Below are 15,887 nucleotides of genomic sequence, written 5' to 3' on the forward strand. Positions count from 1 at the left end.
TACCTTACTTTCCAGTTTTTAGTGAAACCACAATGAAATGATATTTGCTGGAACATTTTAAACAAGAAAGGTACTTTGCTAAATATTAATGCATTTTTAAAAAATGTGTTCCAAAGCACATTAGTCCTATATAACACAGCTATAAAAAATGACTCCAGACCTAAATAATTTTGGGAAATGCAAGAATCTATATTCGTCTCCCACTGCTTTGGAGAGTCACAGTGTCTATGAAAATATTAAGAGGTTCAGAGAAATCTTGAAGAATATTGTTTTACTTTAAATCAATATTTGCTATTTTGCTATAGAAGAATGCATTCCCCCATACCATTCCCATTATATAGGGGATTGTTGGTGAATAACTACCTGTTAACATCTTATGAAAAAATGTTTGCTCCCCAGTCTACATTTTGGAAAATCTGCATTAGTATATTCTCACATTTAAAAATGTACAGAGAATTTAACTTAAGTTTTACTAATATATTAACTATGCTCTGCATATCTAATAACACACAAAATGGTGTTTTCTTTCCTAGAAAAGTGGTATTAATTTGAAACGTCAAATTCTTAAACTAATAAGAAAGAACATTGGTTCTGATTGCATTAAATATGGTTTCAAATAGTACATACCTATATTTTGCTTTTTCATGAACCCAGACATACTCAGGGTTTTTCAAACTCAGGCGTGCAAGGTCCTTTACAGATTTGGTTTGTGTTGCCGAGAAAAGCAAAGTCTGACGTTTCTTGGGAAGATTTTCAATAATAGCATTCATAGTATCAGCAAAGCCCATATCCAAGATTCTATCTGCTTCATCCAAAACTAAAAAGGAAAAAGGCAAGTTGAATTACATTTAAAATAGATATTAGGCTAAATGCAATGTGGTATCCTGGACTGAACCCTAAAATAGAAAAAGAACATTAATGAAAAAACTGGTAAAATCCAACTAAAGTCTGCAATTTATATTATGTACATCTCTTAGTTTTGACAAAGGTCCCACAGTCACATAAGGATGTTACACTAGAGGAAACTGGGGGAAAGGTATAGAGGGACTCTGTATGATCACTGCAACTTTTCTGTAAATGACTTTCTAGAGTGATTGCAAAATAAAAGCTGATTTAAAGAATACACATTAGGAACCCTGGCTGGGTAGCTCAGTTGGTTAGAGCATCGACCTGATATGCCAACGCTGTACATTCGATCCCTGGTCAGGACACACACAAGAAGCAATCAATGGAGAAGTGGAACAACAAATTGATGTCTCTCTCTCTCCCTCTTCCCTTTCTCTCTCTGAGATCAATACATATATGTTTGTTTTGTGTTTTTTTTAAGAATGCACATTAGGTAATATCAGTTGTACCTTAAAAGATTTAAAAAATCTTAGCAGTATCACATACTGAAGTATCTTATTTCATATATGAGTCTTCCAACCAATTTTGATTTTTTAAAAAAACCTGTCCTCTCTGGGTTTAGAACCCATTCACCAAAAAATTGTTTCAAGTTATTTCTCAAGTTGTATATCATCAGAATATTTATGGAATGAAACATTTCTATCATTAAAATTTATGAGGGCTCTCTCTTGAGTTTTTTTCATTAGAAATTCATTAGACTCACCTAACATTTGGAGATTAGTAGCATGAAAACATATCGTTTCATCCATGTGTTGGAGAAGCCGACCCGGGGTGCAAACCAGTATATTAATGTTATTGATCCTCTCAGCTTCATGCTTGAGATCCTGAAAACAGTTGTTTCTTTTGATTACACAGACATATCACTGAGAAGCACCTGTGTAGCAAAACTATAAAAGCTATCTGCATATGGCACTTTATCATAGCGATGTACAGTTCTCTAGAACTAAACATAACTTCTATTTTTACAGCACATCCGAACTTCTGGGCCAAATAAAAGTTCTTAGTAAAAACCTAAAGAGTTCAGAGTTCCTCTAGATTCTTAATCATATGCAGAATTTTGAGGCCGTGAAAAATATGAATGTTTCAAGTCTTCATTTCCTCTTAGAACTGCAACAACCAACTTAAAAACCAGAGTAATTCCCAGGACCCGGCAGCAATGAGCAGACTTTCTGACGCCACTCACTGCACTTCGCAGACTGGGAGACTCTAGCAGAGACAAGCATTCCAAGTATAATAAAAGGTAGAGCAGAAGTTGAGCCACTGGTTTTACCATGACCCAAAATAAAAATTTCTCAAAACTATATATTCCTGCCCTGGCTAGTGTGGCACAGTGAACTGAGTACCAGCCTGTGAACCAAAGGGTCACCGGTTAGATTCCCAGTCAGGGCGCATGCCTGGGTTGTGGGCCAGGTCCCCAGTTGGGGCATACAAAACACAACCACACATTGATGTTTCTCTCCCTCTTTTTATCCCTCCCTTCCCCTCTCTCTAAAAATAAATAAAATAAAACCTTTTTTTAAAAAATGTGTTTTTCTTCCTTTCTTCTGCTGCTGACTCAGCAATGTTCTGAATTATTCAACTTCTCAGGTACCGCTTTGCCATGTATACTGCACTCCCGTGTATAAATTGCACCCACATTTTAGCTCAAACTTTTGGGAAAAAATCTTTCATTTCCTTTTTTAATTCACTTTTATTTATTTATATTTAGAAATAAACCAATTATTGTATTCCAGGGTATTATTTTACATACAGATATCATTACAGCTTTCCAGAGTTACACTTTTAATGCATAAGCATAAATAAAAGAATTACAAACATTTATGTAGACACAGAATTAGTATTATTCATATATAGTGCACATCCTTATTTTTCCCTCAAAAATTTCGGCAAAATGGTGAGCATTACACACCGCAAAATACAGTACCTTATTAAAAGGAATTAGTCTGCATACTGAAATGGTAACTTTCTCCATGTACATTAACAAACAGATGTACAGGATGGTTAAAGTAAATGAGTCTCAGAGCCTGATCCATTCAGATACCCTGACTAATTGGATTTTCTGGACCTACAAAACTGACGACCAGACTCTCTATGACAATGATACATCTGGATGTTACTACCCCCTACCTAGGGGGCCAGCCTATCTATTAAAATGAATCTCCCACTCTTTCCAGTCAACTGCCACTGTGCTCCAACATAAGGTGTAGAATAAAAGAAATAAGGACAAGGACAAAAGGACAAACCTTCCCACCAATGATGAGACCAGCAGAAAAGTCATGATTCTTTCCTACTTTTCGGAGAACCTCAAAGGTCTGATATGCTAGCTCTCTTGTAGGTGATATAATCAGAACCCCCAGCCCATCTGTTGAAGTCCACTGCAGACGATATAAGGCTTCCAGCACCTGAAAAACAAATTCATGTTCAGCAAGTCCTTAGAGAAGACAGCTTTTTGATTTCTGAATCAACCTTGCCACTTCAAATCAAAGGCATCTTCGAAAGAGAAGGCATACCACACACAAGTATTATCCAATCAGAAAGGAGAAATTGCTTACTTTGTTTCTCCTTCCATCCACCAGAAGCATCCTCCACCAAGTCATAAAGGGAAGAGAAAAGAAGCCCCGCAGCAGCTCGGCTGCTGTCAGAGCCACACAACGAGGATGCCAGCAACCAGTGCAGAGTGTGTGCAGCCCACAAACCGTTAAAACATTTCAGAAAAATATGTGTCGCCATTTTCTGAGCAGAAACCATATTAAAATAAACTCACATATTTGCAGCTACTATAGTTATAAAGTGACAATTTTCCAGTTGTAGAGTGACATCATATAAAAATTAGGATTTAAAAGAAAATGGTTTAGCAATACTAGAAACAAAAACTTAAATGTGATTCTTTCTGAGCCAACTATTTTGTAGGAATTAAATTATGAAACCAACTGCATAATTGAAATATAAATGGATTCCTAAAAGGAATTCTAGTGTTTTAGCGCTCTAAAGGACAGATACCAATGTCCCAAAAAATTCTCAAGGAGTGACCCAATATTCTCAAAGTGAGCATATTTCAATTTTATCCTAAACAAATGGTAAACATAAATGTAATTGGTAGGTTTGTGAGGAGCACAGAAATAGTATCCCTCACCGGTCTTACAGCAGAGCAGAACCATTCTAACCCACCCTGGAACAGCCCACAGCTTCAGAATGTAATTGCTTGTCAAGACACAATAATTCATTTAATAAGTTATTGACTACTCACATGTACAAGGTGCTATGTTAGGACCTGGGTGAAGAAGAACACACCTGTCTGATAAACCTTGCATTCTAGCCAAGGAAATTGAAAATGAAGTAACTCTTGACATAATTAAGTATTTCTATATAGGCACAAAATGTCTTAAAATCACATAATAGAGAATCTGACCCCATATGAATAAACTACTCACTGGAACAAGGAAAGCCAAAGTCTTGCCAGATCCAGTTTTGGCAGCTCCAAGAACATCTTTACCTTGCAAAGCCAACCCAATGGTCTGCTTCTGTATCTCAGTTACCAAACGGTACTGGGCTTCTTGCAAACCTGCAAGTGTGAAGAGAAGGAGAATGACAATTTAGAAAAATCCCTGTAGAATTATGGGCTGAACTGTGCACCACCCCCTTACATGTTGAGGCCCTTACTCCCCCCGCCCCAGTACTTTAGAATGTGACTGTATTCAATGACAGCGCCTTTAAAGAGGCGATTGAGGCCCTGGATAGGTAGATCAATTGGTTAGAGAGTGTCATTCCAATACACCAAGGTTGCAAATTCAATCCCTGGTCAGGGCATACACAAGAATCAACCAATGAATGCATAAATAAGTGGAACAAAAAAGTCGATGTTTCTCTCCCCCTTCCTCCCTCTCTCTCTAAAATCAATCAATAAAAAAATAATAACAATAATTAAAGAAATGGTGATTGAGTCAAAAATAGCCCATTTGTGTGGACCCTAATCCAATCTGATTGGTGTCTCTATAAGAAAAAATTTGGACAGAGAAACACGAGGGATGTGAATGCACTAAAGGCCAACCCCATGAAGAGGCAGCAAGAGGGTAGCCGTCTGTAAGCCAGGAAGAAGGCTTCTGTAAGCCTCTACGACTCCCTGAAGAAAGCAATCCCATCAGCATCCTGATCCCTGGACTTCCAGCCTACAAAACTGAGGGAAAACAATATCTTTGTTTGAGCCACCCAGTCTGTTTTGTTCCAGTGGCACTAGCAAACCAATAAAAAAGGTGTCACATTTTTGTTTGTTCTCTAGCTTATTTTAACATCATTAGGTTTCATTTTAATTATACAGAGGCCCCAGCATCTTGTTTTTTCACTACTGTTCTTTAACTAGTTCAGAAAGGATGATAATAACAAACTGGTAAAACTTAAATGAATTAATATTGTTTCTTATAGGTTTTTGTGACATTAAAAATTACTTGCCATAGTAAGATTTTTCAGGTTGAACTTTTTCTAAGCCTTTTGCCATTAATAAAAAGTATTGAGGTTCTCTGCGAGGATGCTAGATACCAAGTGCTGACAAACCAGCAGCTGCCGTTGCTACAGTTCTGTCTTCAGCTTCACGACGTCTCCATTGGCCAATAACCTGCTAAGTTGTCTCCCAGTTCAAAGCATTCAGCAAATAACGGCAAGGCAGATCGACCAGAAACAGACACCTGACTTCCATGACAAGTATGGTAATGCTGTCTCAGCTAGCAGAGCCACTTGGTGTTGCTTCATGGACACATACAGCAACACAAACTGGAAGAGAATGGGACCTGTCCCCTATGGGCAGAGCCACCCCAAAGGAATGGAGAGACGAGAAATCATCCCAGCTGGTATAACTGTCTCAAAACCAATTCATAACTGATGCCAAGTGAAGGCACTGTGTACCCATTAAAATACGGCATGATTGAAGACTTTATAAAGCACATTTAAAACCTTCTCCAAACACAAGCATCAAAAAATCCAACATGTCCCAAGATCACAGTTTACCTACCTTTCAATGTTTTCTTAGATAAGGGAAAATCTGAAAACCTTGTAATTTCATTTACATTTATCTGAAAAGAAAAGGGGGACTATGTCAGATAAGACAAAATAACATACTACATAAGGCATTTGTTTCATAACAACCTTTTTTGGAGCCTAGCTCCCCATTGGTACTACAGGATTAGATTCAATCACCAACTCTACCTGAAAACTATTATTCCTTTTGAAAGGAAACATGCCTTGAAGAAGCTGTTATCCAAAATACAAGTTTGTAACAATTTCAAATGACAAAACAAAAGCCTTCATTCACTCAATACATATACTACTACAATACCTTGAACATCCTGTACCTCTAAAGTGTTAACCCAGAAAGTCATCACCACATCAATTTTAAGAAGAAAATCTACTTTCAGCCCATCCTTCAAGGAGTTATCAGTTTAAAAAATATGAGGTAAAATGACTATAAACCACAGACCATGGTGAGAATAGTTCTATTTACACACTTTGGAGAATAGATTTAAGTTAGTTGGAGAAATCTATGGTGTTAGCACAAGCCTTTCAAAGTTTAACCACAAATCAGTGGCATGTGAAATCCAACCTGACAACTACTCATTTGGGAGTATGTTGAAGGAGGGGTATTATTTAATAATAACCAGGGAAGTATCTCTGTCACACTCTGAAGCCACACAGTAAGTAACCCTGTGTCCTTCAACTTCACATTATCTATGTGCATTATTGATATTCTTTATTGGCATCAACCCAATTTTCTGAATTTCATTTTGGGTCCTCAGGAGAATTATTTTACTACAGATGCTGAAAGCAAAACTACTGTTCAAATCTAGGAACCGGCTGCCAAATTATTCATGATTCACAAAAGGGGAAGGCTGCATTTGCAAGGTTCATTTATTTAAATTATACTCCAGGCAGTAAGGGACAACAGTTTGTATTTCAGTTTATAGTCTACACATCTTCTTCCCCAAGATTTTTACTGTAGCTCACACAGCATTACTCTCTGGCCCCCAATGCTGAAATCACAAACATTTAAACATTACCTAAATCCCTATAAATCATTCCAGATAAAATTGGAGAGAAGACAGAATCAGTGTAGTAGCATTGGAAGAAGAAAACCATCTCATTTAGAAAATAATCTTCCAAAGGACACTAAAATTAGGTGCAGTCCATATGGTCCACCCTGGCACGTGCGCTATTAACAGCTAAAAAGCTGTTTTCACAGAGAATGGAAAGCTTACAGAAGCTAGACAGGCAACACACGCCTGAAACCCTCTCAGAGACACAGTAGAGGCAAAGGGGCTATTCAAATGAAACACTACACACCTTTCTAAAGTCTATTAACCTTGAGGGAAAATCTAGAACAATATTGTTCCAGCACTCCATCAGCCATGACCATGTAAATCTATAGACTACAGCCTTACAAAGAAGTCACCAAAAAACCAAAGGACATTTTTATTTGGCTAATGCTCTAGAACAAGGGTCAGCAAAGTATGGCCCACAGGTTCAATCCAATTTGGCATCTATTTCTGTAAATACACTTTTCCTGGAGCACAGCTACCATCATTCATTTACACACTGTCTATGTAGTTGTGACAGAGAGGCCCACACCTAGTACAGGCGTACCTCAAAGATACTGTGGGTTCCGTTCTAGCATACTACAGTAGAGCAGGTATCACAATAAAAGGGAGAAGTCTTTTTGCTCGTGGAGGATCTTGCCTTCGGTTTGAAAAACAGGAACACCTGTGAAGCACTATAAAACAAGGTATGTCCGTACTGACTGGCCCTTCACAGAAATGGTTTGCTGACCCTGTTCTAGAAGACTCAATTATATTTCCAAGAATACTTAGAAACTACAACAGAAGACAGCTTTGGTTCCTACAAACAAAATAACCCTCTCCTTCCCCTTCCCTTCATCCCTTCCTTTTCTTAGAAAAATCACTCCTGTGTTTCCAACCTTCACACTCCCCCTAAAATCTGTAGCATTCTTCTGAAATCAAAGAACATATGTCTCAGTGGTGGTACCTGTTAAAGACTACCCACACTGGTGAGTAAGTTGGACGAGGAAGAGTGAAGAATACAGTAGATTATCACTTAACCACTCTTATTACAGGCACATCTTGTTTTACTGTGCTTCACTTTACTGCTCTTCACGGGTGTTGCATTTTTAACAAATTGAAGGCAAGGCCCTCCACCTGCAACAAGCTTGCTTTATAGTGATGGCCTGGAATAAACCTGCACTGTCTCCGAGGTATGACTGTACACTTCTTACAACTCTCTTCCTTCCCACAAAAATGAATAAATGCTTTTACATCCCAAAGCAGGAGAAAAAAGTACAAAAACCTAGAATGCTCCACCTACTGCAATCAGTGAAGAAAAGCAATCTTCTTCAAACTATACCAAAATTCTGATTAAGAAAAAACCTGGATTACAATGCACAGTGCCTATACAGCACAGCTGATTACGATGCAAGTCTAAATCAATCTCAGATACAGAGAGTTTAAGTCATTCAGCAACAGTGAAGAGTTGCTCAACATCTCTCAGAGCTTCAGTCCCCACCTCTCCATTAGTCGCTCCAGAACACACCCTTTCCGTGGTGGCCTTAGAAATTCACCACCCAGATCTCCCCATGAGGAGCATAGTTGACTGACAAAGGCAGCAGTCACTGCTAGGTCCACCACTGAAAACGCCGTGCTCCCCCGGCCTGCTCCCAATGACTGAACCCAGCAGCACTAGGGCTACAGACCCATTCCAGGGACAGGAAATTCTTCTAATGGGCAACCCTGGCTTGCACCACCTGAAGCTTTCTTCAAACTGTGCTGCAACCTGAGACACTTCCTTCCTGTTCCTCCTTCCATCCTCCCTCCTTTCCTTTCCTACTTCTGTTCCCTCTCCTTCACGTTCAGACATCCACCCTCCCCCCAACAACTCTCCAACTCACTTCACCCCATCTTGGCATCTGCCTCTCAGAGGACCCTAGACCTAGACTCTGCCCAGAATCTCCTAAATGGTCCTGGCCTCCAGACCATTTATAGTTTGGGTACGTTCTCTAACTGCCCCTGCCCCACCCCAGAAACACTTCACTACTTCCAGATACAGCCTCCGAGCATGGCCTCTATAAATTTCCCACTGTAGCCGTACCAAATTACCACAAACAGTTGGCTTAAACCAACATAAATTTATTAACCTACAATTATGAAAGACAGACGTCCAAAATGAGTCTCGGCCAGCTAAAATCAAGGTGCTGTCAGGGCTGCATTCTTTCCGGTGACTCTAGTAGAGAATCCATTCCCTTGCTTTTCCCAGTTTCTAGAGGCTGCCCACTTGCCTTGCTTATGGCCCCCTTCCATCTTCAAAGCCAGAAAGCAACGAACAGGCAAGTCCCTCTCCTTTCACAGCACTCTGACACTGACTCTTTTGCCTCCCTCCTTCACCTTGAAGGATCCTTAGGTCATTGATTACATTAGACGCACCTGGATAACCCAGATCAATCACCCTATTTTAAGGTCAATTGATTAGCAACGTTAATTACCCCTAACATGTAACGTATTCATAGGTTCTGGCGACATCTTTAGGAGGCCATTATTCTATCTACAACAGCCTCCTAAACCAATCACAGTCCACCTCCAACCCTCTTCTCCAAACTCATCTGAAGCCAATCCAGGAGCACAAACCACAATCCAAAGAATAGCCGACATTTTTTACTGGAGAATACATCATTCAAGAACTAGTTCCACTCATGACTACCACAAACCAATGAATGGACAGTGTGCACACTACACAAAGGCCTCTGGTAAGGCTGAGGTATGGGGCTGAAATCCAACCCACATTCAGCTCCATCAGCCAGGTCTGAGGCTTACAACCACCAGGAGGGCAGGTGCCCAGAAGAAACACATTTTTCTAGTTCATCTGGCCAAAAGGGGGCACTGTACAGAAGAACACAACCTCCCCCCACACACACACACAATTGCACCACCCTCTAATTCCACAGCACTGTACATTATTTATTACAACATTTGTCAAAATGTAGCTATCCCACCTACCTCGCTAGGGACATAGACAAGTTTTATTCCATCTACATGTACCTAGACCTCAACAAGTACCTGTCAAACTGCTTCAAAATGTTTCTAAATCATATTGCTCAGTGAAGCTACTGAGCACCACCCGTGTACTACTGTGCTATAATAAGTCTTATACAAAAAAAAAAAGTCTTATATGCAAATGCTGGGAGCCATACAGTGAAGGTCTGCCCCCTAGTTACCTAGAGAATAACAAATCTTCTTTGATGTACTTACTCTAGCATTGCTAGCCCCGGATTACACTCTGCATTTTTTCCTCAACAGGGTCTTAAGAAAATATTTCTAAGATTTAAAAACCTAAAACAGAACACTAATTAAGGAAAAAATGGTCTCTCGACTTAGTGAAAAGACTGAAAAGATGTAAACATTTGCACACTGCAACGCAATAAGTATAGTGCTTTGGAGCTCTGGCGTCAGATTTAGAGTACCTAGGTTAGAACTTTTCATTAACTTTTTCACTTGCTGTTTAACCTTGCACAAATTATTTAACCTCATTGGGCCTTAAAGTTTCTTCACCTGTATAATGGAAACACTCTCATAAGGTTGCTTGTTGTGAAGATATGGCAAGTCAACATATTTAAAAAGCTTAGTAAATTTAGTAGTTTAAAACAAGACACAAAAAGAAGGGACCAATGTTATCAACTAGAATAAACCGATCTGGAAAAGGTCACTATGCACCAAACAACATCTAAACACCAACTGAGCACCTACTCAAAGACAAGCACTGTATGACCAGTCTCTGGGGAAAAGACAGATGGGTAATGAATGGTCTCTGACTTTCAGAGGTTTACGGTCTAGTGGGAGAGCTAACAAAGAATCCAATCATCACAGCCTGGCGATACATACTATAATAAAGGTATATACAAAATGTTACAGGACCACAGCACACCTAATTCTACCTGCAGAGGGCAGGAAAAAAAGTTTAAATCTTGATGGGCAAGTAGGTGTTCCCAGGGTGGAGGAAGGGGGTCCTCACTGCAGTGGGAACATCAAGTACTAGGAAAAGACATGTCAAGGAACACAGCAATTCACAAAACTTCAAGCTGTTCTTTCAGGTGTGCCCATCACAGACTGCTTGCTTTACATGCATCACCTCATTTAAGACTTACAGCACCTTTGGTGGTTAATAATCTCCACTGAATGAAGAAATTGAGGCATAGGAACATTATCAAATGTCACTAAGTCAATACTCAAACTGAGATTTAAACCAGGTCTGCCTGACCACAAATAACTTACTCTTTCAGTGAACTAGAGCATGCTGACATTAATTTGTTTGATCATTTTCCTGGAAGCAATTGTGAGCCAAGGAAAAGTTCTGATCAGGAGTTAAGTGACCTGGTATTCATCTTGGAAAAAATCATTCTAGCAGCAATATGGAGGACAGAATAGAGAGAGATCAGGCCTAAAAGAGAAATTCCATCAGCCACCTGTTTTAGTAATTGAAGTTTTGCTGGAACACAACTAGTATTTGTAGAAGTATTTACACGGCGGCTTTTGTGTTATAGTGTCAGAGTTGAGTAGGTCCACCCTACTGACCTGCAAAGCTGAAATCATTTACTATCTGGTCCTTTACAGAAAGTTTGCTGGCCCTTATAATAAGCAATAACTACCGCAATAACCAGGCAAGAAATGATGGGGCCTGAGCTAGTGCACAGAAGTGGGAATGGAGAAGCATTTGAAAAATTTAAGAAGCAGAACAGATCACCAGTGTGACTGATGGGATATGAGTAATGAGAGGGAAGTCTCTAGGATTACTCCTTGGTCTCTAGCTTAGCAGTCTACTTAAATGGTAGGCTAGAATGTGCAAGGCTAACAGTCGCCAAATACGTCCATATCCTAACCCCTAGAATTGTGAATGCCACCTTATATGGCAAAAGTAACTTTGCTCATATGATTAATGATCTTGAGATTTAAAGACTGTCCTCAATTATCTGGTTGGTCTCAGAAGTGTACTTATTAAAAAACAGCAGACGTACATTTGACACAGAACAGGAGAAGGCAATGTGTCCAAGGAGGCAGAGATTGGAGTGATGTAGCCACGAGCCAAGGAATGCAAACAGCCCCCAGAAGCTAGAAACACCAAGAAACTGTCCCTCAGTGCCTCCAGAGCAAGTGTACCCTTGCTCACACTCAGTGAAACCCAGTGAAATTTTGGCCCAGTGAAACTGATTTCAGACTTGTCTTCCAGAACAGTGACAGAAGAAATTTCTGTCATTTTAAGCCACTGAGTTTGTGGCAAATTGTTACAGTGGCAATAAGGAACTAATACACAGAACTGTGAATTTAGAAAGAAAAGATAATGAGCTCAGTTTTGGACTTTTGGCACCTAAGACATCCTATGACGCTGGTAAATACATCCAAGAAAGCCAGGAAAAAAGGATACAAACCCAGAAGAGCTCTGGGGAGAACACAAGAAGCCATTGGTCTAAACGAATAAACCTTGGGATTATACCAGAGAACAGAGTGGGAAGAAGGAAAAGCTGAGGCTGCACTATACCTCCTAACAATTCCAGTTTTTGATGAAGGGTCAAAAATACAGTGTCTGGCAAAAATAACACCCCTTTTTTACTACCAAATCATAAGCATATAATTCTGAGTGTCTTAACAATATCACACTGAAGCACACACCACATGACATTTTAGGTGAAATGTTCAAATTAAAACTATAAATTATTACACCTATATTATTAACCTACTAACCACACTCAAGCAGGGGTTACTTCTATAGAACACTGTACAACCTAATAATAATTTACTTTACAATGGCTTCTTGAAGTGCTATGTATATAACAGCAGTAGTAATAATGTAGCAGCTAATATATGCAATATTTATGTGTCAAACATTGTGCAGAATGCTTTGCATGCGCTCCTAACAACTCCACACAACTTAAAAGGTAAATATTATTAAGCCTTTAAAGACAAATAGGGGAAAGCCAACACACTAACTTGTCCAAAGTCACTCTGCGCAAAAGCTAGGATTACACTGTCATCATCTTAACTCAAATGCCAAAACATACTCTAAGCTCTATCTAACCTTGATCTCTTTAACGCATCGTGTTTAACTCGTGTTAAACACAGAGTTTAACACGCATAACACATCATGACTTTAGTTCCAGAAATGTTCCACATGTTAAATCCCTGATTATGCTGCACTCGAAGAGGGTAATCACTGAGAGGCTGTGTGAGGTGGGTAAAGGTGAAGAGACATTGGAAGTGGAGGGAAGGAAAATACAAGTACTGACTGCCCCAAGGAGCCTGTGTGGGGAAGAGGTCAAGAGATCAAAATACTAACTGCTGGAAAACTCATCTAGGAACATCGGCTACGAGGTGGGATGGTACATACTGCAGACAGACCAGGAGTCCAGTTTTTCTGCGCCAATTCTTGGATGAGGATATAAAGCAAATAGAGAAAATGAGATAGGCAAAGGAAAGAAGATGGATAAAGTCAAGGCACGCAAGTCTAGCATTAATGGTTAAAAGCGAAGGCCTTGGAATCAGAAAGACATCAGTCTCAGTTCCAATTCCACATCACCGACTAAGCTTAGGAGGACAAGTTTCTTATCCTTTTGGAGCCTCAATGTTTTCATCTGTAAAATAGGAATAAAACCCATATCTCAGATCAAATCAAATAATGTTAAGCACATGCTGAGTGGCTTAAAATGCAGGTGTCATTATTACCGCTATTGTCGTCAGTATTATTATGCACATTACTAGAACTATTACAGCATTAATCTGCCTACCCTTAAGTACCATTGCATTGCTACTATTTTATCAAGAACAATGTGGTGAGCAGAAGAGCGGCCAGGACTTCCCAGAGGCCTGGGTTGTGGCACAGAATAGACCACCTGTAGGTAACCCCACTCCTTTCACCAGCCCAGTGGACTACCGCTGACTCCCCAGGCCTGACCGATCCGCCCCCTCCCCTCCGCAGCTCAGCACCGCAGCGACACGCAGCCTAGCTGCCGGCCTATCCCACTCGCCATTCCAGTGCATCGGCCGCTGCACCGCGTCCCCTCCCCAGGCCGGCCTCACCTTCCCGTAGCTCTGCACGAGGCGGCTGATAGTCTCGCGCTCAACCTGCCATTCAGGCTTCTTCAGCTGCTTCCTCAACTGCTTCTTTTTACTCTGCTTATGGCTGTGTTTCTTCTTCCAGCGATTGAAGCTCTGCACCGGATCGGGCGGGACTCCTGCATCTCGAGAGTTGGCAGCTTTGCCCATCGCGGAGACCGAGGCTGAGGCGGCGGTGGAGGCTGAAGTGGCGGTACCCCAGACAGCTCCACACACGAGACTTAAGAAGAGGACGCGGAACCAGCGTGGGGAAAGAGAACAGCAGCGCACGCGCAAAACCGGAAGCCCGCCCCCGAGCTTTGAACCCGGATCACCCTCCATTGAAGGCAAGGAAAAAGGGGATTGTGATTGGTGACTTGAACACCTCGGGGCGTGGCAGAGCAGTAGGGGCGGGGCGAGGGGAACGGAGGCGGAGCGATTTGAGTAAGAAGGCGGAGTTGAGTGGTTCGAGGAGCCTGTGGGCCCTTTCAACTAGCGCTTCCGCGGTGCTTGCCGTTACTATGGTGACGTCAGTCCTAGTTACCTCTAATGGGCCGTTCACGCCTGCGCCGTGTTTACCGAGGCAAAGCTTGTGCGCGCGCGCACCCACGCACGCCGCGTTTTGTGAGTTATGTAACTTTAAGACTCGTTTCCCATACTGCATCCTATGGAGCGAAAGGATTTAGCCAAAAAGGAAGCAGCCGTTTCGTAACTTGTGATTTTCATCTGCTACAGGGTACCTCCCTAGGAATGAGAGGTTTTTTCCCCTTTTTTCTGTCCTCTCTGACTTTGCATACTGCAGGTAACTGGAGCAGACTCATACGGAATTTGCCTCAAAATGCTATTATGAAGACAAAGTGATAACTAAAAATAACAAGTTAAAGGAAACATTCTTGGCTATTCAAGTGAATTTGCTTTCAATGGGTGGCTTTTTGGCACATTGAACCTACAGGATTCACAGGTATAAAATGGATGAAGGTGAGGACAGAGTTGTGGCAAGGAAAACAGGGAGATTAGGTTCAAAATTCACATGGAGTTTGGGCCCTCAAGTTCCCTTCCCAACTCCACATGTCCCCACCCACTGTCCACCCTCTACAGAAGAAGGCTTTGTGGGGTAGAGCACATGAACTAGATAATTTGCACACTCAGTGTCACTAGATGTGGTGTAAAGCTCAATGAGGAGAGGTTATATTAAAGTATAGAAACATCTACAAAAAATTAAAAATAGAGCTACCATATAGTACAGCAATTCTGCTTCCGAATATATACACAAAGAATTGAAAGGAGGGTCTGGAAAAGATATTTGTATACACGTATTCGTAGCAGCATTATTCACAATTGCCAAGAGGTGGAAGCAACCCAAATGTCCATCCAGGAAAGATGGATAAACAAAATGTGATGCATGCAATGGAATATTATTCTACCTTAAAAAGGAAAGAAGTTATGACAATGCAACAGTGTGAATGAAGCTTGAGTACATTATACTAAGTGAAAGAAGCTAGTGCCAAAAAATAATGATAATGTGTGATTTTACATATACGAGATACTTAAGGAAGTCAAAATCACTGTGGAAGTGGAATGGTGGTTGCCAGGGGCTGAAGGAAGTGGGCCCTGGGCAGTTATTGTGTAATGGGTATAAAGTTTCAGTTTTGTAAGATGAAAAGAGTTCTGAAGATTAGTTGCACAAAAATATGAGTATTTAATGGCACTGAACTTTATACTTATAAAGGTTTAAATGGTAAATTTTATGTGTATTTTACCAAATTTTGTAATTGTTTTTAATTTTTTGTGAGGTATATATACAGAACAATGAGGTTCTGAGGTCTCTCATTTTTCTCCTCAAGCTGAAGCAGC

The 15,887-nt window shown here is 40.5% G+C and overlaps 1 protein-coding gene and 1 pseudogene across 2 annotated transcripts in view; one reads left to right on the plus strand and one right to left on the minus strand.

Annotated features, from left to right (window-relative positions):
* DDX10 (DEAD-box helicase 10) overlaps positions 1–14,309 on the minus strand; it is a 268,659-nt gene extending 254,350 nt beyond the window's left edge. For both annotated transcript variants that reach the window (XM_037047693.1, XM_037047694.1), the window contains exons 1-6: positions 14,019–14,309; positions 5,909–5,969; positions 4,338–4,468; positions 3,150–3,308; positions 1,610–1,730; positions 628–817 (exon numbers count right to left, since the gene is read on the minus strand). In XM_037047693.1, coding sequence (XP_036903588.1) covers positions 628–817; positions 1,610–1,730; positions 3,150–3,308; positions 4,338–4,468; positions 5,909–5,969; positions 14,019–14,204 — 848 coding nt within the window. In that variant the 5' untranslated portion in view covers positions 14,205–14,309. The remainder of the gene's footprint in view (positions 1–627; positions 818–1,609; positions 1,731–3,149; positions 3,309–4,337; positions 4,469–5,908; positions 5,970–14,018) is intronic.
* LOC118988267 (cytochrome c oxidase subunit 7B, mitochondrial-like) lies at positions 4,958–5,753 on the plus strand (annotated as a pseudogene).
* Positions 14,310–15,887: the final 1,578 nt, after the last annotated feature.

This window comes from Sturnira hondurensis, unplaced genomic scaffold (genome assembly GCF_014824575.4).
Source record: "Sturnira hondurensis isolate 20B ecotype Veracruz unplaced genomic scaffold, ASM1482457v3 Scaffold0006213, whole genome shotgun sequence".
In the NCBI taxonomy this organism is placed as follows: domain Eukaryota; kingdom Metazoa; phylum Chordata; class Mammalia; order Chiroptera; family Phyllostomidae; genus Sturnira; species Sturnira hondurensis.